The following is a 13,794-nucleotide window of genomic DNA, read 5'->3' on the forward strand; positions in this document are numbered from 1 at the left end:
AGGGGTAGTTCTTCCTGGATCGGCGCTTAACTGGAAAGAAAAGAATTGACGTCTGCACGTCTGGGTGGCACCTATATAGTTACTGTGATGTCATAACCGATGCTACCGGTGTCACCGACGTCACATGGAGCCACCCGATGGCAAGCGCAAGGAATATTGCTCAGCAAAAGTTTCCAGATCCAGTCTGACGCCTGGGAAATTCAAAGGTAAGGAAGAACAAGTTACCTTCGGTAACGCTTTTTCTGGTGGATACAGTATCTGCCTGTGGATTCCTCACCCTGTGAGTATCCCCTTGCGTCAGCAACATTCGGAAATTCTTTTTATAGCTTCGCGCCGATGTGGACGACGTCACTGAGGCACGACACCGCGCGCGACTCCGCTGATGTCACCAACTCCATAATAGGCCCACGCCGGCGTGATGATGTCAGTTCCGCCCTTTTTTCCGTGCTTTCGAGGCACACGGACGGACCAACATCAGTAGATGTATACACAGTAAACACAGTACACAAATGTCAAGAAAACACACATAGTGTGAAACCAAGCAGAAAAGCAATGGAAATAAAACTTTTCCTTCAACAATAAAAAACATATTAACATCACAGTTACTCAGGTATAGAAGAGTGGACAACGGGGAGGCGGCTGGGTCAGTGAGGAATCCACAGGCAGATACTGTATCCACCAGAAAAAGCGTTACTGAAGGTAAGTAACTTGTTCTTTTGAAGGATACATCTGCCAGTGGATTCCTCACCTTGTGAATAGATTCCACAGCAGTCCCCACTCCCGGAGGAGGGTGTCCACTCACCTATACCAGAAAATCCTGAAGGACATAACGCGCAAAGTGGCCCTCCCTCCTCACTTCGGTATCCAAGCAGTAATGCTTCGCGAAAGTGTGGAGGGAGGCCCATGTTGCCGCTTTACAAATGTCCTCAACAGGAACACCCCTAGACAAAGCAGAAGTTCGCTCTAGTAGAGTGGGCTCTTATACCCTCTGGAGATTCCTTACCAGCAAGGACGTAGCAGATCTTGATGCATAGAATTATCTATCTCGAAAGTGTGCGCTTGTGCACAGCTCTTCCTTTTCTGCAACCAGCAAATCCAACAAACAGCTGGTCATCAACTCGATAGTCCTTAGTCCTATCAAGATAAAAGCTCACCGCCCTCTTAGGGTCCAGACGGTGAAGCCGCTCCTCCTCCTTGGAAGGGTGAGGGGGAGGATAGAAGGTATGGTGGGTAATGGACTGCCCCAGATGGAAGGGAGTTATCACCTTAGGCAGAAAAGCAGCCCTGGTCCTGAGTACCATTCTTTCAGCATGAATAGTCAATAATGTTGGCTTCGAACTAAGAGCTTGAAGCTCATTTACCCTCCTTGCCGAGGTAATTGCAACTAGGAAAACCGTCTTAAAAGACAACAACCTCAAGGGACAATTATGTAGAGGTTCGAAAGGGGAACCCATTAGAAAAGTAAGCACCAGATTCAAGTCCCATTGAGGGACAATAAAAGGAGAAGGAGGAAATTTATTTGTAAGGCCCTTCAGAAATCTTAAAACAATAGGAGATTTAAATAAGGACGGCTGATCAGGCAGGCAGAGAAATGCCAACAAAGCCGAAAGATAACCTTGAACCGTAGCCACAGCAAACCCTTGCTGCGCTAAAGAAAGAGCAAATAGGAGTATATCTGACAAACGTGTTCTCAAAGGGTCAATGGACTTCTCCCCACACCAAGTCACAAATTTAGACCATCTGTATGAATAGATTGACTTGGTAGAGTCACACCTGGCCGATAGAATGACATCCACCACATCATGTAGGAGAGAAAAGGAATTCAGGTTGCCCCGTTCAATCTCCAGGCATGAAGGTGTAAGGTCTGGGAGGTGGGGGTGTAGAACCTGCCCCTCCATCTGAGAGAGGAGATCTGCCCTGAGAGGGAGACGGAGCGTCGGGCACGAGGAAAGGTGGAGAAGATCTGTGTACCACACCCTTCTTGGCAAATCCGGGGAGATCAATATAACTTGGGCCCGGTCTTGGCGAATCTTCCTCAGAACCCGAGGAATCAAGGGTATGGGAGGAAGCGCGTAAAGGAGTTGAGAGACCCAACTCAACTGAAACGCGTCCCCCAAGACTCCCCACATCAGAAACTGGAGGCTGTAGAGTGATGGGCAGTGAGCATTCTTGTGAGTGGCGAACAGGTCCACCCAAGGAGTCCCCCATGTCCGAAAGACGTGACCAACTACCTCTGGATGAAGCCTCCACTCGTGGTCGGCCGAGAACTGCCAACTGAGACTGTCTGCACGCACGTTCAGAACTCCGGCCAGATGATTTGCCATCAGACAAATCTGATGATCCTGAACCCAGGACCAGAGACGCAGAACCTCTCTGCAGAGACACTGCGACCCTACTCCTCCCCGCTTGTTTACATACCACATCGTGGTGGTATTGTCCGTCAGGACCTGAACCGACTGCCCGCGAAGGGAAGGGAGGAAGGCCTTGACCGCCAGACTTATCGCCCGCAATTCCAGAAGGTTGATGTGAAGCAACCTTTCGTCTGGAGACCAAAGACCCTTGATCTCCAGATCTCCCTGATGAGCACCCCACCCTAGAGTGGATGCATCCGTTATCACTGTGGCCACCGCTGGAGGAAGTTTGAAAGGCTTTCCTTGAGACAGATTGCCCACCACACTCCTCCAAGACAGATCCGCTGCAGTTTCCCTGGAGATCCTGATGGACTCCCTGAGATCTCCGTTGTGTTGATACCACTGCCTGCGGAGGCACCACTGGAGTGCCCTCATATGCCAGCGTGCATGGTTGACCAACAAAATGCAGGAAGCCATCAGACCGAGCAGACGAAGGACATTCAGGACTGGGACGACCGCTCCATTGTGAAATAAAGGAATAATTTCCTGTATGTCGCGAATCCTTTGAGGTGGAGAGAATGCTCGACATACTGTACAGTACTGCACCTATGAACAGGTTGCGCTAGGAGGGCACCAGGTGAGATTTGGGTACATTTATTGAAAAACCCAACCTGTACAACAACTGAGTTGTGACTTGCAGATGATGGAGCACCTTCTCCGGAGACTCTGCTTTGATCAGCCAATCGTCCAGATAAGGGAATACCGGAACCCCTGACCTTCTGAGATGTGCAGCCACCACTGCCATCACCTTGGCGAAGACTCGAGGCGCAGTAGTAAGACCAAACGGAAGGACGGCAAACTGGTAGTGCTGCGATCCCACCGTAAAACGGAGATACTTCCTGTGCGACTTCAGAATGGGGATGTGGAAATACGCATCCTTCAAGTCGATCAACACCATCCAATCTTCTTCCAGCAGTGCTTGAAGAACCTGCGCAAGAGTGAGCATCTTGAACTTCTCCTGCTTCAGGTAAAGGTTCAAGATCCTGAGATCCAGGATTGGACGAAGTCTACCATCCTTTTTGGCCATCAGGAAATACCGGGAGTAGCACCCCTGACCCCTCTCCTGCTCTGGAACCACCTCTATCCCACCCTTTCTGAACAGAGCCAGGACTTCTTCCTGCAAGATCAGCAGGTGGTCCTCCACACAAAAACCTTGGCAAGGAGGGTAATTGGGGGGAAATTCCCGAAAGGGAAGAGCATACCCATTCTCCAAGAGATTGAGAACCCAAAGATCCGATGTAATCAATTCCCAATCTCGTAGAAAATGGGTAAGCCCGCCCCCCACTGGGCCCACATGATCCGGAATGGCGGATCTAGGGCTGCTTTGCTGTGGTGGCAGGGGGTTGAGAAGAGGTAGAGGAGGAGGAGGAGGAGGCCTGACGACCCCTAGGGCGAGCTCTTTGCCTGCCTTTGTATGAATTGTACAGCGTATTTTGCTGCTGCTGCTGTTGCTGTTGTGGCTGCCTGTAGGTCCGAGAGGAAGACCTGCCAAAACCTCTGAAACTTTTCACCACAGTACCTCTGGACTGTAGGCCCAAAGATCTCGCTGTTGCTCTGCTGTCCTTGAACCTTTCTAAAGCAGCATCAGCCTTCTTTCCAAACAATCCTGACCCATCAAAGGGCAAATCCATCAAGGCAGCTTGGACATCCGCAGATAATTCAGAGGATTTAAGCCATGACGCTCTTCTTGTGGCCACTGAAGAACCCATCACTCTTGCCACCGAGTCAGCAGTGTCCAGACCACTCTGAATGACCAGTCTAGCGGCAGCCTGAGTGTCAACAATAACCTCTTGAAAATCCTTCCTATCCCCCTCAGGAAGCTTTGGAACCAGCTGTTTGACTGAATCCATCAACGCATGGATATAGCGTCCCATAAGACAAGAAGACAAGTAGCATTAGTCAATTTGAGCGCCATGCTTGCCGAGGAAAAGACTTTTTTAGCAGCCTGGTCCTGCTTCTTTGATTCCGTATCCCCAGGAACCTGTGGAAAAGCACCCGCAGATTTTTTCGAGCAGGCCGCCTGCACAACCAAGCTCTCTGGCAAAGGGTGTGTGGATAAAAAGTCCGGGTCACCAGGCGCCACCCTGTACCTTCTTGCAACTGCCCTTGAAACAGCAGGGGCTGTAAGCGGCCTTTTCCAAAACTCAGATATAGGCTCCGCCAAAGCATCATTGAAAGGGAGCATAGGCTCGACCACAGAGGTAGGCGAATGAAGGACTTCAGTAAGTATATTAGCTTTATACTCTGCAGTAGGAAGTGTTGCAGCCTTCCTTATAACCACGTGATAAGGTGTCACATCCTTAGAAGGGGCGTCAGAAATAGAGGCCAAATCCCAATCAGGGGACAGTTCAAGACCACTAGCCTCTCTCAGATCATCGAAAAGATCTTCTGAATCCTGCAGCTCACCCTCTTCCATTTCTGCTTCACTGTACCTCTGCTCTTCCAGAAGTCTCTGTGCCTCACGCCTCGACCTCTTCTTCATGAATGAAGTCGACGGATCTGGAATCGACTCTGTCGGAGCCGGAGCCGGCGGCGAGCCCGAAGCCGGAGGACCAGACCGCTGTACACGAGGTCGGATCGGATTCGGCATCGGCGTCGAGGGTGTCGGCGTCGAGGGTCTTGGCGTTGAAGGCTTCGGCGTCGAAGGCTTCGGCGGCGGCAAGAAAAGCCAACGCGGCGTCGGAGCCGGCATAAATGGCATAAAAGGCACAGGAGCGTAAGTCTGGGGATACCCAGATTGTATGCTAATGGACCCGTGGGACCAACCGGTTGTCGGGTTTGTAAGCAGCGCAAGAACAGCCGGGCGCCACTAACCTTAGGTATATGGCCAGCAGGAACGATGGGATGAAAGTCCCCTCGACTTGTCTAAACACAACACCCAGTAGTGATCTATTAATCACTTTCTGAGCGTGTATTGCGAGAAGCCGGGAGGTGAGAAGGTGTAGAAGAGTCGGGGTTAGCTGTACTGCCTTCTGGTCGGAGTTATCCACGAGATCTCGGTTGTGGGACGTACTGCAGCGTGGAGAGACAAAGAGTAGGATTGAGTATCTTTTCCGAATAACGTCAATCCCCCCTGACCCCAAGTTACTACACTTACCAGATGTAACACTATATTGTCGTACAGCATAATCTTGCAGTTCCGAAATCCGAGATAACCAGACACTTTTGAAAGGAAAGTTATCGTCACTTTCCTCAATAGAGTATACATATATTCCAGAGAGACTCTTCTACCCTCCGGTACGAGAAAGTGCTTTTTGTTGGCGGGCGCTTTGCTCTCAATAATTCTTGGGAACAAACAAGATGTCGAATGATTCAAAGAAAAGTATTTTCGTGAACCTCAGGTGTGCTAAAGAAACAAAAGAACGCGTAAACACGCGGGATAGTATCAAAGAAAGCAAAACAGGAATGGAAAGAAGAACCTCGCAGGCTTTTCATCGGCGCTGGGCTGGACTCCTCTGACCTCGCAGGCTCTTCGTCTGCGCTGGCTTGAATCCTCTGACCTCGCAGGCTCTTCATCTGCGCTGGCTTGAATCCTCTGACCTCGCAGGCTCTTCGTCTGCACTGGGTTTCTAGGTTATACATCCGGCGGGGACAACACCATCTACCATAACCAAAACCACAAAAACAATTGTCAAGCAACTACCTGCTGCAGGGGAGGAGCTTATATAGGCTCAGCCTTTTTCCTGCCTTCCATAGCCGCTTTGCCTTCTGGGACATGTAGTCCGTTTGGAGAGATCGCGCTATTCTACATCTCTTTCTTCTCGCCGTGGCGGCGAGAGCGATCGCGACACCGGTGCACCAGAGGGATACATAGCCCTTGAATAAACTCCATACCTAGCATTCAGGAACTGAGTAGGGCCCTGACCTGGAGCAGGAAAAGCTGGATATGAGCCCACAGGCTGCTCTCGAGGGAGCCTCCTCTTCTCGGCTTCGACCTCCACCTCAGGCTGATGCACCGGGGTCGACGAACCCGCAGGCAACAGAGCCTCCTCTTCTCCTCCATCTTCATCTTCTCCTTCACCTTCCTGGTCAGAAGAATGAGTCGGAGCCGGAGAAGGATTTGACATCGGCTTCGGTGAATGAACAGGCGAATTCACAGGCGAAACCTCACCATCGGATACTTGAACTTCTGAAGCCTCACCATCGGATACTTGAAATTCCGGAGTCGGGGCCTCCACATCCATGCGAAGCAACTTCACCTGCAACTTCGGTCTCGAGCTCGATTCCTTCTCAGAGTGATGACGAGACTCATGAGATCTCTTCTTGTGCTTCTTCCTCGATGACTTCGAAGCATGCACCGAAGACGACCTCAAGCGCGACTTCGAGCGAGACCTTGACCTCGAACGACGAGTCCGTGACCTCGACCTCTTCTTGTCCTTCCTGCCCTTCAACTTTGCAACAAGGAGTTTCGCCTCCCTCTCACGGAGAGCCTTAGGATTAATTTTCTTACAGGATGAACAATGCTCGACGTCATGGTCAGAACTCAAACACCAAACGCAACACTCGTGCGGATACGTAATAGACATCGTCTTGCCGCACTCTCCGCAGGGCTTGAATCCAGTCTTTTTCGTGGACATCTCGACACAAAGAAGCAAAAGGACACCGAAATGAAATAAACAGTAACAAAGTTACCAACAGCTGCAGAGGATCCCTAGAAACCGTTAGCGTCGCGACGCGGAAAAAAGGGAACTGAGGTCATCACCCCGGCGTAGGCCTATTATGGAGTCGATGACGTCAGCGGAGTCGCGAGCGGTGTCGTGCCTCTGTGACGTCGTCCACGTCGGCGGGAAGCTACAAAAACAATTTCCGAATGTTGCTGCCGCAAGGGGATATTCACAAGGTGAGGAATCCACTGGCAGATGTATCCATCAGAATCTGCAGCTAGAAGTCTCTATCATTTATGTTATTATTTTTCACAAAATTTGAAAAAGACCCTAAGAAAGGGGGGATAGTATATGGATGAACTGTCAAGAGAGATTCCTAGATCTTCTTAAAAGGATTCTAGACTTGGCTGTGGAGGCAAGACTTGAGGGTGTGGAAATTGACGCTTTGATCCTTTCTAAATCTTCTCAAGGGGGCATATTTACTATCCTGTATCGCCACAGGAATGTTACTTTTACTGACGTTCCTGTGGCGATATGGGCTTCCCTTATTTACGTGATTTAACGCTGCCTTGTAAATAAGGCACCCTTTCAAGCTATACTTAGTGTGAAAGAGGTGGGCAATGGGTGTTGCAGTGGGCGTTCCACCGCAACACCTATTGATTTTGACGCTGCCCCATATTTACAAGGGTGGCGTAAATATGGGGTAGCGCCAAAATTAAAACTAGGGGAAACCTGGTCTTACCCTGGTGAAACGAGGAGAAATTATTTGTTTCTCCTTGTTTTTGCTGTTTCCATGTGTGCAGCGTTGTGCTGCACACATAAAAACAGCAAAACACTTTTGATTGTTTATGTGCAGGAAGGTGTACCTTCCTGCACACAAACAATTATGTTTTAAAAAAATTACGAGTTGCAACTTCCATGTGTACTGCATTAAGCAGCACGCATAGAAGTTTCAAAACACGATTTCAGATTGTTTATGTGCAGGAAGGGATACCAACCTGCACATAACAAATCATTCTCATCAACTCAGGCACCTAGTGCAAGGGTGCCTTCTTTGGCGCCAGGCAGCTAAAGGCAGCTAAATTAGTGCCAGCGCAGGGGGAAACGCAAGGCTGCACCCTATTCTGGTAAATACGGTGAAGCCTTGCATTTCAGAAGTGGCAGAGTGCGGCGTTAAGCCAAGGAGTCTGACGCCCGGCTCCGCCACTTCCTTGTAAATATGCCCTAAAGTGTCATATGTTTGTTAAGCAATGCAAATTTTACCGTGGCCCAGGAGTGATGGAATGTCTACTTTTGAAGGTTGGTCCTAAATTAGGAAATGTGGCAACTAAGGAAATGGGACAAGTCGCTAATGACCTTCTATTGGTGAGTGTTTTGTAAAAGAACTTCAATTGATAAGGCTCAATTTCTGTTAAGAAGGATTTTTGGATCCAGAGTTTTTGAAAGAGCCAGCAAAGGCAAGAGCTGCTTTGTTGGCCTCAACTTTTGAAGAATACATTATCAAAAAAGAGGCTCCTATGGATTTCAGCAAGAATTGAAGCCAGTGTTTTCCCTCAAAGAAACAGAGACTTAAGGTACACTGGGTATTACAACAGCAGAACCCAAACCCAGGAAAGAATTTTAGATTCTAGTCTTTCTCTTGTAGGGGATCATCTTTCTTCTTTTTTTACCCTCTCGGCAGACTATCACTTCAGACCCATTGGTATTGCAACCAAGTCGGGGATATTGCATAAATCTTTACAATCATCCAGTCCAAACTGTTTTACCTCATCCCCTAAATTTCTCCTAGGATCAAGCACTTTTAGTGTCTTAAAATGTGGACTCTATCCTTTTAAAGCAAGACAGAGAAGTCACTTCTTTCGGTCCTTCCGGATTTTTAAGCACATTTTTTCTAGTGTGGAAGAAAAAGAAGATGATTTGGCCTGTGATCGACCTTAGGACCTTCAACAATGTTGTCATGTGCCCTCATTCCAAGATTAAAACAATTGTTTTTCTCGGGGATTCTTTACTCAAGGAAGATCGGCTAATCCGGTTGGTCCTCTAGAATAAATACCTCAGAATTCCAGAATATACTTTGTACAGGAGGTTCCTACAATTCCAGTGGTGAAATGCCTTTTTATGGTTCAAGAGTCTCCCATTCCATTTGCCATCAGTGCCTTGGTTCTTCACCAAGGTCATGAGACCAGTGGTTACCATTAATGAGCACAAGTCATAAGGTTAATGTTCTGTTTGGACGACTTTTTTCCTACTGTTTCAAGACAGAAACATTTTGGTATCTCAATTAAACTACTTCCTCTAGATATTGCAGAATCTGTGATTTCTCATAAACAAGGACAAGTCTTGCCTGACTTCATTCAAGCAGATGGAAGTATTTGGGTTCTATATTGAGTCAATTTTACAAATTCCACATGAAAAGGTCTCTATGAAAAGAAGAAGATTGAGCAGAGCCAAATTAATGTCCACTTTGTCCCTCAGTCATTTAGCTCAAATAGTGGGTCTTCAAGTCTCTTCAATACAGGCAATTATTCTGGGACCACCCCTTTATCGTGCCCAGCCTAGGTTACTGTTGGACACTGGACGCTCAAGCTCTGCTAACAGACATCTATCTTCAGGAGGTCAGGACTGGTACCTTCATCTAAACTAAGTCTTTCCTCCTTTTATCATGACATATTTTAGCTCAATTGGGTTATCAAAAACAACCATAATACTAATAACTCCTAAATGGCAAGGGCTGCCTAGGTTCCCTATTGTCATTGAGTTAACAATAAATTGCCCTTTCATCATACCTTCTTTTCCCAACATACTAATCAATTCCTAGGGCCATCAACAAAACATGTTTCTCAATCAATCCATGATACTAGTAGCATGGAAGATTTTGAATCAGCCTGGAAAACCCCTGGAATTTCAGCAGAGGCTGCTCAGTTTATCCGCCAATCATGGGCCCTAGGGAATATTAAACGCCACAAGTCCACCTGGATATCATGGAGTAGCTGATGCTTGAACAGGGGTGCAGATCCCTTTTCAGACGATGTAATTCTGATAGTAAATTTCCTGGCATTTTAAGCCTCTCAAGAAAAGGCGTATATAACTATCAGCACCTATAGGTCAGTAATTTTGGCAATGCATGCAAAAGGGGATGGTAAACCTGTCAGGGAACACTCTCTGATTTGTCGACTGCTAAAGGGAGCAACATTTTCTTAACCTATTTTGCTAAGAATAATCCGATATGGGATGTAAACTCGATTCTAAACGTATTTATGCAATGGCCTGATAATTCATTTTAAACTCAAAACTTTTTGTCTGCAAAATTGACGGTTCTTGTATGTTTGTTTTCTCTATATCGACTGTCTGACATCAAAGTTCTAGGTGTCTCATCAATCCAACATACGCTTTTCAGTGCCTAGTTCTAAGTCTCAAGATGGACAAAAACTTATTTATCTTAAGTTTTTATCCCTACTTTTCACATCAACCTAAGCTGTGTATGGGAAACTATTGAAAGAGTATATTGTGAGAATATCAGACTTGAGATCCTTGTATTCTACCTAGCTCATTATTTCATTTATAAGACCTCATAAACCAGTTTCTTCTCCCATGTTGGCCTGCTGGGTTCGATGGGAAAGAATTTGGTACTCTCTCCACAAGGGGATCTAGGACCTCAAAATACTGGAGCAGGTTTAGATGGCATTTTAGGTCGACTAACTCAGTCAATGTTTCGACCTTCAAAACTTTTTATTTTAAACCAATCCCTCATGTGATTAACTCTGTTGAAATGTTCTTAGCTTTAGTAAAAGAAAGTCTTGATTTTGTTTAAGACATGGAGGCAAGTATTATCGGTCACTTGAATATTTTTCTACCCTCCCTTTTCTTGTTTCAGTACCAACCACATAAAGCAAATACACAAGGAAGGAGTTCCCTGACACCAGTCTCTTGACAAAACGTCTTCCCTACTCTCAAATGGAAGTTTCTCCCATTTCAGTTTTCAACTCTTCACAAAATCAATAGAGACTGGTTATTGTGAATCTAACAAGATAACTTTTTTCATTTCTAATAGCTTTAATTGTTAATCTGGTGACTGTTGCTATGTTGCAAATATTTTGGTCAGCTGACGCAAGAAAAGAGGTCTTGTTGCTCCCAGTCAATATTTTAATAGGTGTCCTTACTACGGATTATAACTTGCAATTATGACATCATTATGTAGTCTTTTTTCTATATTTATGGGAACTGTAGTACTTTAAATGATGGGTCCTGTTAAATTAAAAAGAAAAAAAGCATGCATAATACTCTCCTCCATGTCTTAAATAAAATCAAGGCTTTCTTTCACTACAGCACAGAAAATCTCCATTTCACTTTAAAGCTCCCCAAAGACCACCACAAGCCCAGAATGCAGGACAGTGAAAGTCCCCCAATCATGTTTTTGAGGCTCGATGAAGAAGGATCCTTAGAACAGGACTCTCACCTTGCATTTTACATTTTCAAAGATTTCTCATTGAAATCGATGCACGAAACCTTCGTGTCATGCATTTTACTCTTTTTTTAAACAAATCTGAGGACTACACTTTATGTCACTGTCTTTAAAGTTTCTGCTCTCTGACTGGAGGTTTGTGGGGATGGAGTGAGGTGATCATTCATCCAGACCTGTCTGCTGCTTTCCTTACGGAGAGCCCCTCGCAATTATTATGGCAAGCACATATAAATATGACATGTGTGGTTTGGATCCCAGTCATGGTGCTGGTTTTCACACCATTATTTTGCCCTTACTGGAGATGCCTTCAAACAAGTCAGTGCTCTGGTATCCCGCACATAGTCAACATTATTGATTGTCGATGAGCAAATTGATAAATTATCCTACATGTTGCAAACACGCATGCAATATGTGTAATGGCAATTATTTATCATGTCAATGACGCCTGTCTCCAGCATTTGCTCCTTTGTAACATATGCTTAAATTCAGGCTGCTGGCCACAGTAATGTCCAATAACAGCTCATAATGTCACCTGACATACATTATTCACCAATCACTTTCCACCAAATAGCCTTTCTATCTGTTGTCTTGAAATGATTTGAGCTCACCCCGGTGGCATTTTACAGGACAGCCAAGGCTGGACTGGCGAAGCAAATCAGGCCTGGCAAGAATGATACAACAGCCCGCTCCTTAAATCTCCTTATCCAATCTCTTTCTTTCCATCCATCCATTCTCTCTCCTTCTCTCCTCTCTCTTCTCCTTCTCTGATTGCTTTCTCTCTACTTTCCCCCTCCCGCTCTTCCCTCTCTTTCTCTCTCTCTTGAAGCCTCCCTGTGTTTGTTGTAATCAACCTCATGAAGCTGGGGAAAGTGGCATCAGGAGTGGCCTGTGCCCTAAAGAGCAGTCTACAGAGGCTCCAGCCCACTGGGAAATGCCAAGTGGAATAAAAGGCCTGTCCTGCCCTGAGGCCAGTTTGTAGTCACCACGACTCAGCCTTTTAAGGCTTTACAAGTTAATCACAGTTATCCTTGATGTTGAGAGACTTGGAATCTGCCAGATGTACCACATAGTGTAAAATACAAGTTTGAGGTAAATGCATGCTGTAATTCTGATTGGGCTATTTTTCGGCGCTACCTCAATGTTCTTAATCAGAGTTAACATTTTTAGTTCTCCTTTGGATAATGTAGGTGGCTGAAGTTGATATTTACCTTGGACTGGATTTTCTCGACCTAACAGCGACTCAAATTCCACATTCGTTACTTTCTTGGGCCCTTCCTTAAAATTAAAAAAGAAAAAATATATGAACAATTAGCAATAATAATCAGTAGTAATAACAATAACATGGGTGGTAAGGGAAAAAATAAAGAATCACTGGGTAAATACTATGAAGTCGGGTGTGTACAAGAGAAACCGGGAGGGATCAAGCAGACAGAGCAGGTGCCAGGATTAAGAACATTTGGGGCAGAGGGAGCGAAAGTAGAGTACCTAGACAGATTGTTAGAATGGGAAGGAAAAAAAGGTGGCAATGGGGATGAATTTGTGCAAAAGCCCCATGATCCTTTCTGGGGAGGTATATAATGATCAGTAGCTAGGGAAAAGGAGGAAGCGAGAGAAATAGAAGTGGAAAACTGGCATCAATTAAAATAGATAGTGATATTTCGGATAAACTGTAACATACTAAGAAATGGGTAAAAACTGGGGCAAAAAAAGGAAATTTGAGGCAAAGCTGGAAAAACTGAAACTTGGGAAAAGACAAAATGGTGTAAAAGGTGGTTGTGTAAGAGAGTGGTCAAGACCAACAAGTTTTCATGTTTATTTTGGACAAATAGCCCAACCCCCTATAGCACAAACCATTCGGCTGCCAGTTCACAGTACTACATTATGGATCTGTGAAAACGCAATGTTTGCAGTTATGATAAGATTTGCGTCTATATGTTCCTTCTGTTACAACTTGTACTTATAGATCATTAATAGGCGTAGTGCTTTAGGGAAATGTTGTGAGCTTGGCTTACACTACTGACTATGGTTGCATTACAAAAATGTGTACACATATATGCAAAATTTGAAAATGTGAGGCAATTTATAATCCTTCTAGAAGATTCTCTGATGAGCTGCAGATGTTTGAAAGCAAAATTGACGTTTCTTTGTTTTCAAATTTAAATTTACTAAAAAAAAATAGAAAGCAGAAGAAAAACGTTTTGCTGTGCAATTCTAGAGACCATTTCTTTGAGGCATCATTTAGTAAGACATGTTTGATACATTCTAGTATTTCCCAAAAATATAAATAAAAATAAATCAGTGTAAAATTGTTTCAGCA

At 45.5% G+C, this 13,794-nt stretch overlaps 1 protein-coding gene across 1 annotated transcript in view; it reads right to left on the reverse strand.

The window, feature by feature from the left end:
- CCDC183 (coiled-coil domain containing 183) overlaps positions 1-13,794 on the reverse strand; it is a 319,356-nt gene that overhangs the window by 233,771 nt on the left and 71,791 nt on the right. Inside the window, exon 8 of the mRNA XM_086919361.1 lies at positions 12,686-12,752. Within this exon, the coding sequence (XP_086775487.1) occupies positions 12,686-12,752 (67 nt within the window). The remainder of the gene's footprint in view (positions 1-12,685; positions 12,753-13,794) is intronic.

The sequence above is a fragment of the Lissotriton vulgaris genome, chromosome 5, assembly GCF_964263255.1.
Source record: "Lissotriton vulgaris chromosome 5, aLisVul1.2, whole genome shotgun sequence".
Taxonomy (NCBI): domain Eukaryota; kingdom Metazoa; phylum Chordata; class Amphibia; order Caudata; family Salamandridae; genus Lissotriton; species Lissotriton vulgaris.